The sequence below is a fragment of the Geotrypetes seraphini genome, chromosome 8 (genome assembly GCF_902459505.1).
Source record: "Geotrypetes seraphini chromosome 8, aGeoSer1.1, whole genome shotgun sequence".
In the NCBI taxonomy this organism is placed as follows: Eukaryota; Metazoa; Chordata; class Amphibia; order Gymnophiona; family Dermophiidae; genus Geotrypetes; species Geotrypetes seraphini.
Genome location: NC_047091.1, coordinates 52,915,839 through 52,938,613, shown reverse-complemented (window position 1 = coordinate 52,938,613; position 22,775 = coordinate 52,915,839). Strand labels below are relative to the sequence as shown.

At 44.1% G+C, this 22,775-nt stretch overlaps 1 protein-coding gene across 3 annotated transcripts in view; it reads left to right on the top strand.

Annotated features, from left to right (window-relative positions):
* WDR87 (WD repeat domain 87) overlaps window positions 1-22,775 on the top strand; it is a 103,580-nt gene that overhangs the window by 67,789 nt on the left and 13,016 nt on the right. For all 3 annotated transcript variants that reach the window (XM_033957271.1, XM_033957272.1, XM_033957270.1), the window contains 2 exons: window positions 5,515-8,321; window positions 15,625-16,955. In XM_033957271.1, coding sequence (XP_033813162.1) covers window positions 5,515-8,321; window positions 15,625-16,955 — 4,138 coding nt within the window. The remainder of the gene's footprint in view (window positions 1-5,514; window positions 8,322-15,624; window positions 16,956-22,775) is intronic.

The window sequence follows — 22,775 nt, the reverse complement described above, 5'->3', positions numbered from 1 at the left end:
AAGTCCACAGTCTGTTATTGAGACAGACATGGGGGAAGCCACTGCTTGCACTGAATCAGTAGCATGGAATGTTGCTACTATTTGGGTTTTTGCCAGCTACTAGTGACCTGGATTGGCCACAATGAAGACAGACAACTGGGCTAGGTGGACCATTGGTCTGACCCAGTAAGGCTATTCTTATGTTCTTAATATAAAGTGGGATAATATGTATCTAAATGAAATAAATGTAACAGGTTTTTGTTTTTTACTCCTTATGTAAAGATAATAACAATACAGAACCACAGTGAAAGTAAGACCCTTCATTGGTCTGCAACAAACCACTTTCAAATATGTAAGTTTACCCAACCACAAACCGCACCCCACCCCCACTAAGCCAAGATCCTATCCCTCCACATGTTGTACCCATTACTCTTATCATCCAGGGTCTTCCCTCATCTCCTAGTTCCAGTACAAATCCCACATCTTTTCATGCATGTGTACTTTGTAAAGTAGCAGCTTTGGCCACTACAGAAATTTACAGAAGTCAAAATATCACTCAATAGGTGTAATAGTGAAATTAATACTTCTAGAACACACATGTGGAATTCAAAAATATGCTCAGATTAGTATAATGTAATATCTCCTTCAAATACATTCTCAAGAGTTCCATCGGGGACAGATAAAGTTTAATTGGAAAATTTAATATACAAAGATTTTTAACCCTAATAGAATTTTCCATTTTTTCTAATTTAGAATGCATCACCATACTATCCTTAATATTAGAAACAGCACTAGCTTGTAAAGTGATTTCTGCCTGGTCCAATTTTTCAAACTTCACAACTGTTTCACCAATTTTATCTTCTTGCTCTTTAATTTTCACTGTTATGTCAGATGAAAATTTACATAAATTCAAAACAGTTTTTTGCAGTGATGTCTCTATTCTATTAATGCTAAGCCAAACATCATTTAGAGCAGTGGTCTCAAACTCAAACCCTTTGTGGGGCCACATTTTGGATTTGTAGGTACTTGGAGGGCCGCAGAAAAAATAGTTAATGTCTTATTAAAGAAATGGCAATTTTGCATGAGGTTAAACTCTTTATAGTTTATAAAACTTTCTTTTAACAGTTAAAAGGAAAGATATATAAACTATAAAAAGTTTTACCTCATGCAAAATTGTCATTTCTTTAATAAGACATTAACTATTTTTTCTGCGGCCCTCCAAGTGCTCTATTTTTTCTGCAGCCCTCACATTTAAAGTTTAATATCTTTTCTTTCTCAAAACTGGCACATTTCAATCACTAAATTGAAAATAAAATCATTTTCCTACCTTTGTTTGGTAATTTCATAAGTCTCTGACTATGCATCCAATATTTCTTCTCTTCTTTCAGCCTCCTGTATGCTTCCTCTCCTCCAGACCTCATTCCCTCCCACAACTTTTTCTTTCTTTCTCTATGTTTGTCTTTCCGTGTCCCATTTTTTGCTTTGTTTCTGGCTCCCTGTCCCCCCCTTCTTTCTTTCTTTCTTTCTTCCTTCCTTCCTGCCCTCCCCCACGCCACCGCCGCCAGAGAATAGGCTGCTGCCGCTGCCGCCATCGGGAACAGGCCGAGATCTCCCTCTTTCTCTTCTCTACGGGGCCGACCAACTCTCGCCACCCGACGTCAATTCTAACGTCGGAAAGGACGTTCCGGGCAGCCAGACAGCAATTGGCTAGCCAGAACGTCCTCTCGACGTCAGAATTGACGTCGGGCGGCGAGAGTTGGTCGGCCCCGAAGAGAAGCAGGGAGATCAAATAACACAGTGCCGGCCTGAGAAGGGAAGGGAAGCAGGTTGGGCACCACTGCTCTAGACGAGCCGCACTCTAGGGAGAACAGTGGACCGCCCCCCCCCCCTTGGTATGCCACTGGAGCAGCAGCGTGTCTGGCCGGCTCTTCCGTGGATAGCGCAAGGAGCCGCCAACCCGCGGTTTTGAACGGTACAAGCCGGCCAGACACGCTGCTGCTCCAAAAGGAAGATAATGATCCAGTCCAGACCGCGGGCCGCAAATAAAATCTGGAGAGCCACATGCGGCCCTTGGGCCGCGTGTTTGAGATCGCTGATTTACAGTGATCACTTTATCCTTAGGGAGAACATCTGAGCCTTGCCCAGTAATCATCTGTATTGGGATTAGTTCTTTAGCTTGCCCCAAGGATTGTCCTGAAACCTCCAGTCCAGATAATAAAGATAATTGTGGGGAAGAAGTTACTCCCTCCTTGAAAGGGAGGGGGGATACTTCTGACCCTAAGGAATATTATTACATCTCAAGAGATTCCAAGGGAATGGCAGAGGAAGATGAAATGGATAAAATGGTGTCACCTGATAGTTTGAATGTTTCACAGTTTTTAGAATCATCTAAAGATATAATAGATAAGCGAGCAACTCTTCTTGTGACCTTTAAGACAGAGTTGGAAAAACAAGCTATTTTAAAATTATACTTTGTGAAAAAACAAGAGATGTTTTGTGGCCAATGGGTGATAATTTTCCCTGATGTCTCTAGATAAACCCAGTTTAAAAGGAAGCAGTTCCTTCAGCTAAAGCCCAAGGTTTTGGCAGTTGGAGCTACCTTCTTTTTGAAATTCCCATGCAAATGCCTTATATCGTATGCAAGTGATAAATATGTGTTTTATGATCCAGTCTAGTTAGAAGACTTTATTAAAGAGAAACCTTTGCTGAAAGTTTAATTTCTATTATTGATTTTCTTATTTTTTGAGGATGATGTATAAATTATAAATGCCATTTGCCTGTCCTTAGATGGTAGATTGATGGATTTGAATTTTTTTCTTTCTTTTTTAAAAAGATACTGGCGACCATGATAATGTGGACTAGGACATGGTTGACTAATTGCCTATGTTTTAATGTTCTCTATATTGAGTTTGCTGTGGTCATTCATGAATATTTGTTATTAATGTATTGTAACGAATAATCAAATAAAGAATTTAAAAAAAAATATATGCTCAGAGACATGAAGGCAACAACATGGAGCCGCAGCCCCAAGAGAAATTTGCCTCACCACCCAATCATTGCATATTGTAAATTCCAGTGGAAAATAAAAGTCTTTGCTGCAAACTAGCTTGATCAAAGGTTCCGACGGGGCCCGTTTCGATCCTGCATCAGGGAACCAAATGGAGCACTCAGCAAAGCTCTCAAAAAGTGGTGGTGTCTCAAAAATTCAAGTTTCATTCATATATACCATTCTCCTCCACTGATTTCTCCAAGCCTTGCTGCCTTTGTGTCTCTGAGCATATTTTTGAATTCTAAGTGTGTGTTCTAGAAGTATTAATTTCACTATTACACCTATTGAATTATTTTTTTTACTTCTGTATGTTTCCATTTAATCACTCTTCTTAGTAGAGTACCAGTTTTTTGGTTTTCCCCATATATATTTGGACTTATACTACAGAAATTTGACAAAAGTGGGGGTCACATAATATATGTTGATATTTAAATTTTAAAAGAAGAGGCCAATAGATTTTGGATGTTATAAGAAATGCATCTGGTAATCCAGATGGGGGAGATGAGGGTATTGAGCGGTTTAAGGGGGGGGGGGAGTTGAGGGGCTGAAGGGCTGGGTGTAGGTAGGAATATTGTTCTATGGATCATTGAGAAAACTATTGAGGCGGGGACTATAAGAGTCCAAGTCCCTTTTGATTACTGTGTCAGATGTCACAAGAATATCAAGGTCTATTCCTTCAAATCAATTATTGTATTTGCAATGGCTGGTGCTAATGTGATATAGTATTAAGGTGTGAGGGGAACAATATGGCATTTTTTGAAAGAATGGATCACCTTTATGTTCAGTCTTATCATTGTTTGTATATGACGTTAGTGTATTTTTATACAATGGATACTAGCAATGTTGTACCTGGCATGGTGGCCACCCAGGCGGTGTGGGGGGTGCATGGAGTGGTTGTGTGTGCCGCTGTTGGCTCTGCCAATACCCTGTCCCGGAACAGGAAGTTGATGTCAGAGGGGATGGGCCTGGTGGAGCCAATAGCTGCACACGTCTGGACTATGCCTTCTCGACCGCTCCATTCACCCTCCAACTTCCTGCATCTGGAGCAGACCGCCCCCACAAACTTGCTTTTGGTATGCTAGAGGATACTAGTAGTATATTGGTGGAATATACATTTGAATGTGTTTATTGTTTTGTTTAGTGAAACTTTTGTATCACCTAATATATAATTAATAAAAAAAATTATACAGTACTCCCCCCAAATTCGCAGGGGTTCCATTCCAAGAATCCCTGCAAATTAAAAAAACCCACAAATGTGGTTTTTCACCTGTCAAAAGGCAGGGGAGGCAAGTGAAAGCAGCTGGAGAGGCAGGAGAGGGCAGCTGGAGCGCTGGCGGGTGAAGAAAATCACTTGTGGTCTGCTCTGACCGCCTCTTCCTGTAGTAAAGTTGGGTTCCTGATTGGTGTAGCCCAACTTTACTACAGGAAAAGATGGTTGGAGAAAACCGCAAATTTGCAAGTCTGCAATTCACGGACTGCGAGTTCGCGGGGGAACACTGTACATAAAAGAGACCAATACGAGGGATCCATTGAAAAGTTCTCAGCCCAACCAAGAAGAGAATGATGTGGAGCCATGAAACTTACAAGTTATTCCACACTTTTCTTGACACTTTTCAATGATAAGAAATGAAACAAAAAGTGTCAAGAAAAATGTGGAATAACTTGTAAGTTTCATGGCTCCACATCATTCTCTTCTTGGTTGGTTGAGAACTTTTCAGTGACCCCTTGTAAGCTTGAAAGTTATAGATCATTTGACTTGATCAACCAAGCAATGCTCTACTTTCCTATCCAGCAACCAATGTGTTACAAATCTCCTCAATAGATATCTTGATTAAGACCAGGATGCTGCAATATTTGACATTTTTTTAATATCACCTCAGTTAGACTCCCTCAATTTCCAAACACTTTGTGCTCAATATGTCGACTAAAAAAAATCAGCATCTACTAATGCAGTGCTAAGTGCAATTCTATAAAAATTAGGCAACATTATACAATCATGCTTAGTGCCACCTAAGCATTCTAACATTTACGTGCACCCTATTTGTGCCAGGGTTTTCTTGGCACTGAAAAACAGATGCCTGACTCAAAAACATGCCCATTATCCATCCCATAACCACACCCACCTTTAACTATGTACTTTGCATTAGGCGCCTAAATGTTGTAGAATCACGCCTACCAAGTTAAGAGCCTAACTTTCAATTAACTCCACTTAGTGCCAATTAAGAGGTGTTTAGTACCGATTATGTGTGCCGATTTAGCCTACTACTTAATTAAGTTATGCACCTATATTGGCTAGGCCCACTGATGTAGGCGCCTAGCTTTAGGCATACGTTTTGCAGGATTCCTTCATGTATTGTGTCAACCCTAGCTTCCAGATCACAAAAGGCCAGCAAGTTGGAAATTGGTCTTGAGTTCTCAAGCCCTGTTTCAAAGCTTCCTTGGTTACATTTTATTTATCCTTCTCTTGTTATTTTGTTTTATCACAGATTAAAATTTGGTTTCAAGATGCATCCAATGTGAATATGATTCTTCAAAAGGAATACCCCAATGAAGTCAAAGCCCGCACAACAAAAATTTGCTATGTTGCCAGCCGCCAAATATATGTCACATACTCAGAAGATCAATTTCTACGTCTGTATGCATACCAATGCCAACAGTTGAAGTTGCTTGGCACTGTGATATCCTTTTATTTGGTGAGGACAATGTGCTACAATGAGCAGACAGCGGAACTGATCACTGGCTCTAAAGGTGCTATCATTTTTTGGATCTTCAATAATGAGTTCTCTGTCCTCAATATTTCCAGGGTCATGGAAATTAAAAATGGCTTCTTTGTCAGCGATCTTACCTTGGAAAGAGGCTATAGGTACATGGTAGCCCTTTGCGAGTACCTGGTCATAGTATTTGATTGCCAAAAGAAAGTGGAGATTCACTCTTTTGGGGAAGAACAAAGACTTCCCCTTACCTGCTTCACTATGCACTGGATTGAGAGATATGTCTACACTGGTGATAAGTATGGATCTGTGCATGTCTGGAGCATTGATACTGGTCACCGACTATCAGAAATTAAAGCCCATATGAGTGCTATCTCCAGCATTGTGCTCAACCCAACAGTCCATGTGCTGCTTACTGCTTCAAAGGACCACATGGTGAAAGAGTGGAGCTTGAGCACCTTGGAGCTTTTAAGGAGTCTTAGCATGGAAGAGGAGGTCCTTCATTTACAGCTGATTAATGAGAATGTCTTCTATTGCTTCACCACATATACTTTCTCCATATGGACCCTCAATACCTTCTACAAGTTATTTAATGCAATGGGCTCATCTGTGAAAAAAATGAAAAGGGTTCAGAGTTTATCAGGCAAGGCTAGAATCCTAGTATCCTCAGATGATGACATCATTCGTTGTTTATCTCCAGTGACTGGGGAGCTGCTGTTTCTAACCTGGCCCTTCTTGGTACTGGAGAAAGCATTAGATTATATCTATGACCCAGAGACAGAAGAGCTGTTTGTAGTAACAGGGTCACCTGATATCCATGTGATAGACACATCCATCTGTCCTTGCTCTTCCAAATATATTATAATTACTTCAGAAAACAAAGATGATACAGTTGTCTGTCTGGCTTCCAGCAGGCAGATGTTAATGGGAAAGGTGTCCTGCTTAATTTTCAGTGGCCACATGAGTGGCTACATAAGACTAATCTCTCCGCCTGATTACTGCATGGATGAATGTAAAATTCACAATGGTGCAATTATCACCATGCAGTGCCTTTCAAATGATGACCCTCACATGGTCACCTCAGAACTAAGACTTATGTGTTCCTATGGAATGGATAATTACATTTTTTTGACAAACATTGCCGTGAAGGTGAATACCATCACACTGGAGCTTTTAACTAGCATCTTTTGTAAATGTAAACTTCAGTATATCATGCTGGTTCCTGAGTGGTTGTGGACAATTACAGCAAAAAACACTATCAGACTCTGGAAGGTTCAGGAGCTGCTTAGCAGTGAAAAACAGCACAGTGTCATCAAAAAGAAAGATAATCAGATGTCTCGCATCACATCTTTGGATTACTGCTCCACATTGGGCTTGTTTCTGACTGGATACCAAGATGGCACTGTGCGTGTGTGTGACACCAAAAGCAACATGCTGGCAGAATTTAAAATCAGCCAGAACTTCAACAGTGCCTGCTTTGCCAACCCGTGGGCTGATGTGCTGGTCGCCTTTAATAGCAATATCTATGTGATTCCAGGTCTTCAGTACTTACAGGAGGAGCAGCTAAAGTGCTTGGCTGCTCAAAACATAGCAGATGATAGCATAGAAGATCCACTCCCTTTTCTTCCCAGCATATTTCTGACTTCTGATAGACCCCTGATACCAAAGTACCTCCAGTTTAGAAAGGAAAAGACAACCTACAAAAGGATACAGTCAATCAAAAGCAACAAAGCGATTCTGATAAAGAAAAGCATTGTGAAAGTTGTCAAGATAATGCCTCAGGAATTAGAATCCAAGTCTGACTCTGAACAGGCAGAAAGAAACAAGCCTGGGGATGGAACTGTAGGGTTGCGTATGATGGATAGACAAGATGCTCTTTTGAGCATTCAAGAATGGCAAAAGTCTGACATTCTACAAGATCAGAATTTGCTTCCTTCACCGTATGGATTGATGGAATATAAACCAGTGACATTAGATTTGGAACCAGTATCAAAGCTAAAACCTGATTTTCCTATTGCGCCAGATGGATATATCCCAAATTCTGTCATCAGGGTACCCATCTGGCCCCACTGCTCACCAAATAATCTTCTGGATTTTATGGACAACAGAAAAGGGGACCAGGTTAAGGATCAGCCTGCAGCCCTGGACCTACTGACTCAAATAGCACGCAGTAAATGGCTTGGAAAAAATCTGAATGACATTAACTTGGAATCTGTCATCCAAGCCCTCCTTGACAGAATGACTCAAGTACCAATGACTATATATAAATGTTGTACCAAAGCTTTAACTAGAATCCTTCAAGCCTACATCATCCCTCAAAATCTGAAAACCAGCATAGCAAGAAGGCTTTATGAGGACACATACGATAAACACAACTCAAAGAGGCTGGAGGCTTGGAATGCTCTGGACAGTATGCAGCTGTTGAATCTAGAAGCTGTGATCCATCTTGCCAGGGCACTGTTGGATGCAGATGTGAGGCTCAGGGATAAGGCTAGATCTTTGCTTGCTTCTTCTGCCAAAATCATCACCAAAACATCCCTGATGAAAATAATGCAAAGACATGCTGTCATACAAGATCTCATGTAAGTACCTACGATTTCCATACTGTGCTTTAAAAAACCTGTTTCTGAACCATGCAATTGTTAGTTTACCTCTGGAATCCTGCTTATTACCGCAGTGCATTCCACTTCTAAGTACAAGACCAAACTGTAGTTCTAGGCAGAGTGATCCTCTGGAGCAAAGGAGAAGCCTTTGCAATAACATCAAGGTGGATTTTATATTCAGGTACTCTAAGTATTTTCTCTTTTTGTTACACAAACGAGTCCTTACAGTAGGTGAATATCCCATTTGTGAGTTGACTTACAGAAGGATGAAATTAACGTTCTTCAGCTCCACCTCCTTCTCCAGTGCTGCAGCGCCCTCTTCAGCTTTTTCCTTCTGCAAGTGAGTTGAGAAGGTGTGTTTCCGATCAGCTCTGACAATCTTTTATTATTTGGGGGGGTTTTAATCCAAATTCGAGGCTCTTCGGTACTGGAGAGATTCCCTGTGACCCCGGGAAAACTCTGCCTGGGAGAGGATACAGACTCTGTGTCAGAATTCTGCAGCTAGTATGTAACTCTTGGGATTCCTGTTCAGCTGGCCTGCACTGGACCATGTGGAGCTTGGAGTTCATGCCCCTTGGAGCTGGCTTGCATCCTTATTTATAAGGTGCTTGAGTGCAGGCTGTTTGGCCCTGGTATCTGTCCCTTTGGGCTTTGCGGGTGCCGGTTGTGTGTCTGTCTCCCCCTGCTCATGTGTGGATCTGCAGGGGCTGAGCCTCAGTCGAGCTTTGAGTTTGACTAGCAGCCTGAAGATTCCAGCTCATGAACCTGGTGTGCTGAGTGAAGAAGTGTCCTCTCCAAATTCCAGCTTTTGTGTCAGCTGCAGCAGGCTAACCCAGCACAGACTGACAGTGAGTACTGTCAATAGAGGTCTGTGGGAAAATTGAGGGGGGGGGGGGTTTGTCTGAATTTGCATGTTTTAAGCATTTCTGGTGTTGTTTTTAGGGTCCCCTCATCTCTAAAAACCCCTTCCCATAATTTTTTGACTCTTGGGTGGGTTTTCCTTGGTCATTTTTAGCATGTCCACGTTACTGGATTTTCTTAATTCCATCTGTCTCAAAAAACCCTAAATTTCACTTTTAATCACTTGGGATGGATTCCTCTAATGGAGATACCCCTATATCGTGCCTGATTTGCCATGGCTGGCTGAAAAGCGGCCATGTGCCACTTGCTGTGGGGCATGTGAGTAAGGAGCTGGAGCCTCAGGCTTAGCCCCATCTGACACCCTCTTGGCTGTTCAGGGAAGAGACCCTCTCATGAGCCAGGGGAAGGAGCTCAGATGAAGTTCAGGAGCATGTGTGTTGTGGAGCCCAGGAAATGACATAGTGAACCCCAGAAGGTGTAGCGTGGCCGGTCCTCAAGGCTCGCAGTAACCGGCCCACGCTTACAATATTCTCCCCAGCGTGCTTCCTCAAGATGGAGGAAGTCCCTGTTGTGCATAAACTTATCCTATGTGTATCAACAGAATGGCCTCACACAGGTAAGTAATGAAATAACAAAAATCAAGTTTATTGTTCAACTGGCAAGTCCAAAAAAAAAATGCATCAAAAGAAAATGTATTCCAAAGGTCTTTGGCAAAATTATGAAGAACAACATAATATGATAGTAACCAGCCTGGTCTGGATATCTGTCTCAAAGTTCTTTATCAATGTCCCAGGTGTAACAGAGTTTCTTGATAGTCCTTGACTCTACCAGAGTCTTATTGGTAAATAGGCCAACTATGCATGGGGCACTGCACTGTGCAGTGCTGCCTCATTAAATGCAGTAACAAAAATTGGCTGATTTGTCAAAGGGTTCCTTGTTATCAATAGAAAAGAAACCTGCAAATTATTCACCCTGGTACTGTGTAAATCCTGTCTCAAACTTCCAGGATTTTCACACTTTCTGAAAAGAACTTGTTGAAGTTCCTTCCACAGCAGCCCTCTTTGTAAACAAGAAAAAAAAAACTTTTCATACAAGCACACCTTGGGCCAGCATACATTCCATTAATTAGCAGACTTTATGTTCAATAGAAATGGAAACATTCAACAAAAACTTAGGGAAAAACCAATTCCAACTTAATTAATTTCCATTTCTTCAAATAGTCCCACCTCTGGTAAAGTGCTGCAATCCATAGCTTCACCTTCTGTATTTACCAGGGTTTTATCTTCTGGTTCTGTGTCCAACATTTCAATGTCCCTTGTCTCAGGGGGACTTGGAGGCTCCTTCCACCTGAGAGCTTCTCCTCTGTCTTCCTTCCTCTTGGTCAGCCAGCTCTCTAAATGCTGCCAAGCTGCTGTACCACGCCCAGCCCTACTCCGGGGCTGAACTTCTTTCAGCTGTGGTTGCCTTTTCCCCTGCTTAGCCAGCTTTCCACAAAATGGAGGATTTAAAGGGGCCCTACCAGATTTCACCAGGCTGTGTTCTGCATTAGGTCTGAACACAGCCTGTGCTTCCTGTTCTTGTTCTTGCCTAACAGGGACAACATGGTTAGCCCGGACTAGTTTCAGGGGGTGTTTTTTATCATTCTTCCCTGGCACAAGGCCGGCATTGGACTCGGGCTTGTGACAAAGGGTACCTCAGGGACCCCTAGTCAGGGTTTTCCCCCAGAGTTTTGAGTTTATTATGGAAAGCCTACTTAAACTGTCGGGGGTTTCCTACAATCAGTTGAGTAGATAATGATGGCTACACAAGGGGACATGTCATTTCTAAAGCGTGTTTCCTGCTCCAGAAATTCCTGAGCAGCAACCAGAGGACCAGTTCGAGGATGACTGGGAGGCTGGAGGTTGAATTCTATGCCTATACTGTTCCTGAATGCCTCATCTCTCCTGGGGGACTTAGAGCCCAAAATAAAGATAAGAGGACAGGAGACTGTAGTCCCCCTTGAACAAGGGAAGGACCCAAGAGTACACTGCCTATTTAAAGCATCGACACTGCTGGAGTTTTTCCTGGAGTCACTAAGGAAGTTAAACCTGGAGACTCCATAAAATATGGCGGCACAGTGCTCGATTATGAGTGTTTCCCAGGTGCAGACTTCCATTTTTCTGTTCAATTCTATTATTCCTTGGCAGATCGCTTTGTGGATTCATCAGCCGGATGGCCAGAGAAAATGGTCAAAGTCTGAGCAAAGGTAGACAGGCTGCATTTATCTTAATTGTTAGCCATGGAGAACTGTTGTAAGTTTCAGGGGGATATAAAATTTTAATAAACATAAACATTTGAGCTATAGATCCAATCCCACCTGCAGAATCGACTTAGGCAGATAATCTTCAAACACCGGTCCATGGACCAGTGCCGGTCCACAGAAATTTCCTGCCAGTCCACAGGGCCAGCACGTACATCAGGCCCAAAACAGTGTTCTTCAACCGCCAGTCCACGGTGCGATCGATGCGGCGTTATCTTCGAGCCAGCTCCCTCTTTCTAACTGATTCATTGCACAAAGCCACGGAGAGTGGCTCCGACGGGCATCCTGCACCTGAACCGGAAGCCTTCTCTCTGACATTGCAGCGTCAGAGGGAAGGCTTCCAGATGAGGCACGGGACATGCAAGGTGCAATTAGTACTATTATGGGGGCGAGGTCTGGGGTGGAGATTGGGTAGGGGGGGGTCTGGCCCACGACTTAGCCCAGTGTTCTTCAACTGCTGGTCCACGGACCGATGCCGGTCCACAGAATAATTATTTTATTTCTGCCGGTCCATAGGTGTAAAAAGGTTGAAAAACACTGATCTATATACTTCATAGTGCCCAAAAAAGACTTAGAAGATTGAAGGCCAATCTGAAGTCAGTCAAAGCAGCTCTGAGGGGCCATGGTTCAGCATGGTGACTATTTGGTCAGTCATTGTGATGATCGCTCCAGGGAAATTTCAAGCCTTATTGGATTTGATGAAGGGTTATTGCCATATTTTGATATTTCCAGAGCACAGAAGATTCTTGAGATTCTATTTTCTGGAGAGACACTTCCAGTTCTCCACTATCCCTTTCAGGAGAGCAATGGCGCCGCACACCTTCACCAAAGTGGTGGTGGTGATGGCCCACCTCAGAAAGAGGGGAATTCAAGTGCATCTCCACTTGGATGATGGGCTGTTCAGGCCTCATCCAAAGTAGGAGAAAGGACCTGGGTTGATTTATTAGCTTCAGCATGAGTTGCTTAGAACCAGTACAGAACTTGGTGTACTTGGGAATAGGCTTCAACATGGTGAAAGGCCATGTCTTCCTGCTTGAGTCTCACAAACAGAAGCTTGTGAAACAGATCTCAGACTCCCTGGAGATGTCAGCTCCCACAGCATGGCACTATCTCCAGGTACTAGATACAATGACAGCGACAGTAGAAGTAGCTTCTTGGGTCAGGGTGCATAGACGTCCCCTTCAACAGGCCCAATTGTCCCACTGGTCCCCACAGACGGATTTGCTTCAGAAGCCAATGGCATGGATGGTGGAAGCCCGGTGGAGCTTGCAATGGTAGCTGTATCAGGAATCTCTGGCAAAAGGTGTGCTGCTGCACATACCTGATTGGGTAATTTTGATGACTGATGCCAGCCTCTATGTCTGGGGAGGACACTGTCTCGGGCATCCAGTCCAAGGCTAATGGAGAAACACCTCGAAGACAATGCTATGGCGGTGGCTTATGTCAATCAACAGGGAGGTACCAAGAATGCTCTGCTGAGTCTGGAGGCCAAGCTTCAATTCAATTGGACAGAGCTCCATCCGCAAGTGATTTCAGCAGAGCAGGTTGTGGAAGTAGATAATGTGCAAGCCAATTATCCTGGGGGCAGTGGGCACTATCCAGAGGGCATTCGACTGCATAGTGAGATGCTGGGGGTGTTCAATGATCAATCTCATGGTGTTGGCAGACAAGAAGGTGCCAAACCAGGAAGTGATGGCTTAAATGCCCTGGTCCAACCTTGGCCAACACAAGGTCTGCTGTTTCCCCATGGGCTATGATAGACCGGGTCATCTGTTGGAGAGAGAACCATCATGGACAGGTAATCCTAGTGCCTCTGAATTGGCCACATCAGCTGTGGTATGGGGATTTGGTGCACCTGCAAAGGGACAAAGATCTCAGGCTATCGGATATCGTGTCTCAGAGACTAGTTCCCCTAGAGAATTTGGAATGCTTCGGTGTTATGGTATGGCTCTTGAGTACACAGCCCTAGGGCAGTAAGGCTATTCAGATGTGGTTATTTCTACCATCTTTAGAGCAATGAGACCAGCAACTATTGAGGCTTCTACTAAGGCCTGGAGGTTGTTTCAATAGTGGTATACAAATGATTAGGTAGATCCTGGGAGAACTCAGGTGACAATGGTTTTGGCTTTTCTGCAGGCAGGTATGGAAAAGGGGCTGGCAGTAGAATCCCTTAAAGTGCAAGTTGTGGGTCTCTTGTGTTTCAGAGCCCTACTAGAAAAGGGCTTCTTGACTTTGCTTCTGGATATAGCCAGAATTTAGAAGGGGACCCTCAGGTTAAGACCTCTGCTAAGACTGCCGTTTCCCACGTTGAGTCTTATACTGAAGACAGTCTTTCTGGTAGTCATGGCCTCAGCAAGGAGAGTCTCGGAGATACAGGCACTTTCATTCAGGAAATCATTGCTCATAATTACAGAAGTGGGAGCTTGTCTTTGTACTGTCCCTTTGTTTTTTCCCAAAGGTGGTGTCGTCTTTCCAAGTCAGTCAAGAAGTCAGGTCTGCCTTTCAGAACAAAGGTTCCAAGAAAAGGTATGAAGTGTTGAAATTGCTGGATGTATGGAGAAGTCTTCTTCATTCCTAGAAGTAACCAATGAGTTCTGACTTTCAGATCATCAATAATCTTTCTGTTAACACAGCATACCCCCAATCATTCTGGAATTTGCCTGTCTGCTGTTCAGACAAACAGGTATGTCCAGAACTGGAGATTTTCTCCTGTCAGATGAAAAAAAAAAGAAAACCAGGAGACACTGAAAGTTAAAGTGGTAACTGAGACTCTACAAGCTTCATAGTTTAATGCTGGTTATGTGTTTAATGGGGGGGGGGGGGGGCTGCTTGTTTCTCCTATGTATGCCTCTGCTCCCTAAGAATTTTCCATCTTTAGGTAGTGCAGACTTTACCTTTACCCCATCTCAATGTGTAAGGTCTTCATATTCGTTATTTTTTTTTTTTGGGGGGTGGGGGCAATATGCTCTTATGCTTATATGTCCTAGTCTGTTGTTTTTATTTTTAATCCCTCTATTTTTTAACTTTGTTATAACCTATTGTAAACCGCCTGGACGTAATGATAGGCGGGATTTCAAATACATAATAAACTTGAAACTTGTTAACCTTGGCTAATATGTTTTACAGAGCAGAACAAACCTAGTTTAGCTGGGAGATTCCCCATTCCCTCTCCTTCTTATTTATCTGTTTTAGTTATGTTCGATTGCTTTGGTACAAAATGAATAGGGTGCTACAGCACTGGAGAAGGAGACAGAGTTGAAGAATGTTAATTTCATCCTTCTACAAGTCAATTTGCGAGTGTGGGATATTCACCTACTGTCAGGACTCGTATGCTGTGTTAACAGAAAGAAGATTATCGAGGTAAGTACCTAATCTTCCCATCTGTCCCGGCTGGCTCACAATCTACCTATGGTACCTGGGGCAATGGAGGATTAAGTGACTTGCCCAAGGTCACAGGGAGCAACACGGGGATCGAACCCACAGCTTCAAGGTACTGAGGCAGCAGTTCTAACCAGCAGGCCAGGGTACCAGTGATAAAGGGTGACAAAATCCCAGTCCAGTCTACCCTCAAAATTCTAGAGGGATAGATGCTGGACTGGGATTTTGGCACTCTTTATCATCAGTGTCCTGAGCCAGTATGGAATGGAAGACTTGAGAAAGAGGGGGTAATATCAGATCAGAGGGGTGTGCATGTGTATGAGAGAGAGAGACCAAATTGTGGAGGTGAGGGGCTCAGGGTGCCACAGTCCCTTCAGCCAGCCCTGGGGGAACTGCAAAAGAGAGACTGGTTATGACAGAGCGGAAGAGAGAGAGGCAGTGGAGATGGGGAGAGGAATTGAGAGACAGTCTGCTGGAGAAGAGGGTGATTGAGAGAGGGAATGAGGGTGTGATTGATAGACACTGCTTGGAATGGAGGAGAAGGAGAGAATGCAATTACAGGAGATGTGGGACTGCGAGAGTTTAACTGCTGAAGATGCAGGAAGCTGAGAGAGAGAAAGAAACTGTGATTCCTATGATTAAAATATTGTAATATAAGATGTTTACTTGCATGCTCAGTGCCATCTTTTTATTAGCTTTATTCATAAGTGAATGCTAATAATGAGTAGAATCTACTTATTGCAGGTCTCTTCCTTCCAAGCACAGCAAAGAGAAAGCAGAAACTGCAGACCAAGCAATGAACTTGAAGACCTTAGATTCTCTTTGCCAGCAACTGAATAACAATCTGACCAATAACTTACAATTTGTAAACATAAAGGCAATAAAACCTCCAACTACCATCAAAGCCTTACATGCTATAGACCATATTGTAGCCATGAGATTTACAGAAGCTCCCAAATCCCTAGAAATCCTAAAGCCTGTAAAAGCCATAAAACGCATTAAAATCACACAATACACAGAAGATATCAAGGTAATGGATGTCACGATATCCATAAAAATTACAAAAGTTCTAAAAACTATGAAAGCCGTCAAACCCAAGGATGACTTTGAACTCACAGAAGCCACCAGCACTACAGGAATCACAAAAGGCACAGAAAGAACAAATAGCAACAAAGTTATGAAATGCAAGGAAACCATAACACCCATGTACACCACTAAACCCATGGTAGTTACCATAAAAACAAAGCCAAAGGAAATCCACAAGTATATGAAAAAATATATGTTATCTGAGGATACAGTCAGCATGAAGTCCACTGATAATGGACAAGAAAAACTTCCCTATGCCAAACAAGCAAAGCCTTATTTCTGGCTCCCAGAACTAACTGACATGACATATGTAAACAAAAAGTGGACACCGCATGAAGAACCGATAGACATGTGGGATGACAGTGAGATGGATGAAAGCTCTAAAGAAAAGAATGAGCTGCCGAGAAAAGGAAGAATGGTATTCAGGACTAATGACAAGGAAGAAAAAGAAAAGGTGAAGGAGTACTCAGATTTACAGCCCAGAGAACACAAGAAAGCAAAGAAGTCAACATGTTCATCTAGTCAAACAAGAAAACTGCTTGGGCATGAAGACTGCACCCTGAATATCTACTGTACTGAAGTAAGTCCATATAAGCTTCCATTAGGAATCCCCACGTGGGAAGGGAAACAGAAGAAAATCCCTACCCAGCTAAAAGGAAGTTCTATGAACTATTTGACCAGCAGCAGCAGCAGGAGCAGCAGCAGCAGCAGGACAACTGTTAGGCATATCAACCATGGTGTTCCATTTAGCAGAACACCATCGGTTGAGTCACTTGTAACCCAAGCAGTATCACTGGATGATGAACAATGCAAAAAAGAACCACACCGGTTCAAGATTGATCCCAATGTACATTATGATACAGACCACTCGAGATGGAAGGACCATCTGTATAAACTTATAGAATGCCATGGGTTCCGGTCACTTAAGAATAGATCCTTAATATTTGATCATATTGACAATTACAAAAGAAGAACTGGGCACATCAGAGGTAAGCATGACCTGAAATCGTCTCCCAGCTGTTGATTAATTCACGTATATGGTTTTGTACTTTTTTGTCTCTTTCAAAAGCTGCTCCTGTGGCTGATTTGACCCCCTGCTTCCTGATAATTATCATAAAGGCAAGATGTTAAACTTCAGGAAGATAGCAAGATACCATTATTTCTGGATATTATAAGGCTGTGCAAAATACAGATTTCTTACTTTGCAAGAATTTGCCATTGGGCAGCTGTTCACACAAGTATTTCTGGCAATAGAATTTAATACAAAATCTTTCACATAATCAAAATGTAATGAGAATGTTTATCAAATCAAAAAAAAATAAGGCATTTCTTTTTAAGAGGCATGGAGAAATTGAGTTCTCATGAAAGTGTAGAAACAATTGGGGTTATTTGCCTTATGTTTCTACAAAGTTTCCACCAAAAATTAAGGCAAAAGGGCTTTTTTTGGTGTAATTAAAAAAAAATTCACAATCCAATTTTATATTTGAGCTTCTAATGTAAAAATGTTTGCAAACTTATGAATATGTGGTTTGTATCCAGGGGATGAAAATTTCATCTGCTGCAAGTAGAAGATTGGGTGCAATTTCAGTCTATCATCCTCATTTACTAACTTGCATTAACATTTTAGGGGCGTAATTATCAACACAGGCTACTGTTAAAACGTGTTATTTTACCACTATCTTGTGCACAGATCCCATTTTATACAATGAGATCTAGCTACTAATAACTGAAGTTAACATAAAATAACCTGTCTTAATATAACAATATGCTTATACTAGTCTTTAAGCCCGTTACATTAACGGGTGCTAGAATACTGTTCACCCTCTATGTTGCCCCTTCCTTTCACTGCCCTCTCTTCTCTTTCTATCTCTCTCTTTCTCTCCCATATGGCCTCTCTCCATCTCCTCCTTCCTTTTGCCTTTGTCTGGCATACCTTCCTCCTTCCCTCCAAGCCATTCTCTCCCCCTCTGCTCCCTTTCCTCATTTAACTACTTCATTGGGCAGCAGCAGCATTCACAATTCATTGCTGTTGCTGGCTTCAGGTCTTTCTCTCTGGCCGGTCCTGTCTTCATGAAAACAGGAAGTAGGCAGGACCGACCAGAGAGGAAGGCCTGAAGCCAGCAACAGCAGCGAATTGTAAACGCTGCTGCTGCCTGAAGCACCCGAGGCAGACGCTTCTCTCCCCTCCCAGCCCAACCCCCGCTGACTCTGCGACCCTCCTAGCAAGACTTTAATATCAAACCTCCCTCCAGCTTTGGCAGTCACTGCACGTTAAACAGGCTTTCTTCTGCCGTTGAGACTCTCTGTTGCGTCATTGATGACGTAATCAGTGACGCAGCAAAGGGACTCAACTGCAGGAGAAAGCCCGAAGCAGTGAGTGCGAACGCTGGAGGGATGTTTGTACCAGTGCAGAAGCGATGTGTCTCTCCCCCTCCAGTACCCGTGCAGCACTTTGCTGCGGCGCATCCTCCCATGGGGGGGGGGGGGTTGCACAGTGGGAGCGGGTGAGAGCGGCGATCTCCAGTTGGGGGGGGAGGGGGGTGAGAGCGGCGATCTCCAGTTGGGGGGGAGGGGGGTGTGAGCGGCGATCTCCAGTTGGGGGGGGGTTTGCACAGTGGGAGCGGGTGGGAGCGGCGATCTCCGGGAGGGGGGGAGAGTGGCGATCTCCAGTTGGGGGGGGGGGGTTGCACAGTGGCTTAGAACTTAAAAAATAACTTCGGCCACAACATTACCTTGGGGTCTGCTGAACTTAAAAATTAATTCTTTGTTAACATTAGTTTGGGTTCCGCGAGTGTGTAGAACCCTGGTGTCCGATCGGGTCCTGTTTGGTCTGCCACTGCCTGGAGGAATTGAAGAGCATGTAGGGCGGAAGCGGGGCCTCAGCACCGGCCGGGCGGCTCGTGCCGCCGGCCCCGAGGAGCTTGAGGCCGGTGCCAGACATGGGGCCCCTAGGAGCTCGAGGCCGGCGGCGGGCATGGCTGGCGTGGCATGGTGGAGGAGGAACAGAGTGCGGTGACGTAAAACCCGCGCATGCGCAATCGTGTTTCCGCGACGGGATCAGGGAACACGATTTTTTTAGTGCGCATGCGTGTCCTACCATTTTATTATATTAGATACCACAGCTACCACTCAGTTCTGTGCGGTTTACATAGTAAAGATACTGGACATTCACAGTGAATTACAATCCATTAGTTAAAAAATTTACCAAACAATTACATTTTTAACAATTTTCTAAATGCCAGATAGGTGTTGGAACTTAATTACCAAGATGTTTATCCCATATACCGGCCTGATAAGATAGAATTCTGACAAAGAATCATTTGTAAACACATCCCTTAATAGATGGAAAGTCAAATATCTGCGAACCCAATGTAGGGCGTTTTCTATTAACAAATTCAAAGTGGTCAAGAAAATAACTAAGTAAAAAACCATGTAAAGTCTTAAAACACATACAACCAAACATAAACAGTATTCTCGCCTCAATTAGCAGCCAGTGCAATTTTTGATAATATTGGTCAAATTTTTTTCAGACTGAATATATCAAACGAACAGTGGTATTTTGAATAACTTGCAACCTCATGATATTTTTCTTATAGATTGACAAATAAAGGATGTTAATCTGTAATGGCAGCTCACATTGATAACTTCCCCCTGTATACATGTTACATAACACAAGTTCTATTATTCTCTATTTATTAGTGCTGCCCGATTCACGACTCAAATCGATTTAAATTATAAAAAAAATCAGCTTCCCGATTCGGACCCTCTCACCTCGCCCCCTAAAGCAGGAGTGGCAGCACTGCTCTTGCTGGCCGGACGCTGCTGCACCTGTTTTAGAGGGCAAGGAGGGAGGGTCAGTCGGGAAGTGCTGCTGTCCGTCTTCCTCCTGGCCTCCCCGATGGACTGCCCCCCCCCCCCCACCCGGGAAGGCCTCTGTGTTCCCCCTGGCCTCACCGAACCATTTACCTTATAGCTTCAGCCTGCATCCGAAGATCGCGGTTACAGCGTCTTTGCAGTGCTTAGAGCTGTTTCCTCTACTGCGGTCCCGCCCCTCCTCTGACGTCAGAGGCAGGATCGCGGTGGAGGAAACAGCTTAAAGCACTTTGCAAAGACGCTGTAACTGCGATCTTCACTGCAGGCTGAAGCTATAAGGTAAACGGTTCGGGGAGGCCAGGGGGAACACGGAGGTCTTCTCGGGGGGGGGGGGCGTAGTCTTTCGGGGGGCAGTCTTTTGGGGATGCAGGCCTTCAAGGGGGGAACAGGTCTTTAAGGGGGGAACATAAGAGCATAAGCATCGCCTCTGCCGGGTCAGACCATGGGTCCATCATGCCCAGCAGTCCGCTCCCGCGGCAGCCCCCCCAGGTCCATGACCTGTAAGTGATCCTTTACCTAAAACTTTTGATTCCATAATCATTTAATATCTTGTATAGTAACCCTCTATCTATACCCTTCAATCCCCTTTTCCTTCAGGAAATCATCCAATCCCATTTTGAAACCCCAAATCCATACTCTGTCCTACCACCTCCTCTGGAAGCGCATTCCAGGTGTCCACCACCCTCTGAGTGAAGAAGAATTTCCTAGCAATTGTTCTGAATCTGTTTCCTTTCAATTTTTCTGAATGCCTTCTTGTTTTTGTTGCCCCTGCTAGTCTGAAGAATCTGTCCCTCTCTACCTTCTCTATGCCTGTCATGATCTTATAAGTTTCTACCATGTCCCCTCTAAGTCTCCGCTTTTCCAGGGAAAAGAGCCCCAGCTTTTTTAGCCTTTCAGCATATGAAAGGTTTTCCATGCCTTTTATCATCCTTGTTGCTCTTCTCTGGACCCTCTCAAGTATCGCCATATCCTTCTTAAGGTACGGCGACCAGTATTGAACGCAGTACTCCAGATGTGGGCGCACCATCGCCTGATACAGTGGCAGGATAACTTCCTTCGTTCTGGTAGTGATACCTTTTTTGATAATGTCCAACATTCTATTCGCCTTCTTTGAGGCTGCTGTGCATTGAACCACCGGCTTCATTGTTTTATCCACCAAAACCCCCAAGTCCTTTTCTAGGTTGCCTTCCCCAGTACCATCCCCCCCATCGTGTAGTTATACATCGGGTTTCCTTTCCCTATGTGCAAGACTTTACATTTCTCTACATTGAAGCTCATCTGTCATTTATTTGCCCACTCACTCAGTTTGTTCAGGTCCCTTTGTAGTTCTTTACATTCCTCAACAGTTCTAACCCTACTGGAGAGTTTTATGTCGTCCGCGAATTTTATAACTTCGCACTTCATCCCTGATTCCAGGTCATTAATGAATATATTGAACAGCAGCGGTCCCAGCACTGACCCCTGAGGGACACCACTCGTGACCCCTTTCCATTCAGAGTAGTGTCCATTTACTCCTACCCTCTGTTTCCTGTCTGCCAGCCAATTTCTGATCCATCTTTGCACGTCCCCTTCCACCCCGTGGTTCCACAGTTTCCTTAGTAGGCGCTCATGGGGTACCTTGTTGAAGGCTTTTTGGAAGTCCAGATATACAATGTTTATGGGGTCACCTTTGTCCAATTGTTTGCTTATCCCCTCAAAGAAGTGCAATAGCTTCGTTTGGCATGATCTTCCTTTGTAGAAACCATGCTGGCATGTTCTCATCAGATTATTTTTTTCTATATGCTCATTGATATTGTCCTTGATCAATGATTCGGCCATCTTCACCGGAACTGAGGTTAAGCTCAATGGTCTGTAGTTCCCTGGGTTGCCTCTCGATCCTTTTTTGAAGATAGGTGTAACATTCGCTATCCTCCAGCCCTCCGGGATTACCCCTGTTTTCAAGGATAGGTTACAAATCTGCTGCAGTAACTCCGCTGTTTCATCTCTGAGCTCTTTCAGTATTCTTGGGTGAATTCCGTCTGGGCCCGGAGATTTGTCAGTTTTTAATCTATCTATCTGTTTGAGTACTTCTTCGAGGCTTACCTCCATGCATGATAATTTTCCCTCTTGATCCCTCTTGAAGATTTTTTCCGGTTCCGGCACGTTGGATGTGTCTTCTCTTGTGAAGACCGATGAGAAGAACATGTTTAGTCTCTGCCACTTCTTCTTCCTCCTTCACCACTCCCTTCCTGTCTCCCTCATCCAGAGATCCCACCTCCTCCCTCGCCGGCTGTTTTCCTTTCACATATCGGAAGAATGGTTTAAAATTTCATGCCTCCCTGGCAAGTCTCTCTTCGTATTCTTTTTTTTTAAGGGGGGGGGACAGGCCTTCAAAGGGGGGATGGTGGCATAGACCTTCAGGGGGGACAGGCAGGCCTTCGGGAGGACAGTCCTTCAGGGGGTGGGACAGGCCTTGGGAGGGTGCAGGCCTTTAAGGGGGGAACAGGCCTTTAAGGAGGGGTGCAGAATTTTAAGGGGGGGACACGCCTTCAAAGGGGGGACAGGCTGGGATGGTGGCATAGGCCTTCAGGGGGGACAGGCAGGCCTTCAAGGGATGGGGTACAGGCCTTCAGGGGGCAGGTGAAGGCCTTCAGGGGGGGACAGACCTTCAGGGTAGGGGGGGACCTGGTGTAGAAGTACATGGAGGGAGGGAAGGGGGATTCAAAGAGACGTGCATATGCCAGACTTTGGGGGGAAGAAATAATGGGTCTAAAAATAGAGGAGAGGGAGAGAGATGATGGACAATGGGATTTAGGGAGGGAAGGAACAGAAAAGGAGAGAAGTTGGACACAAGGGATGGTGTGGAGAGGGGGATAGGAGGGTAGTTGGGAAAAGAAAGGGAGATATAGTGGACTCTGGGGTGGTAGGGAAGGAGTGAGAGATGCTGGATGAAAGGG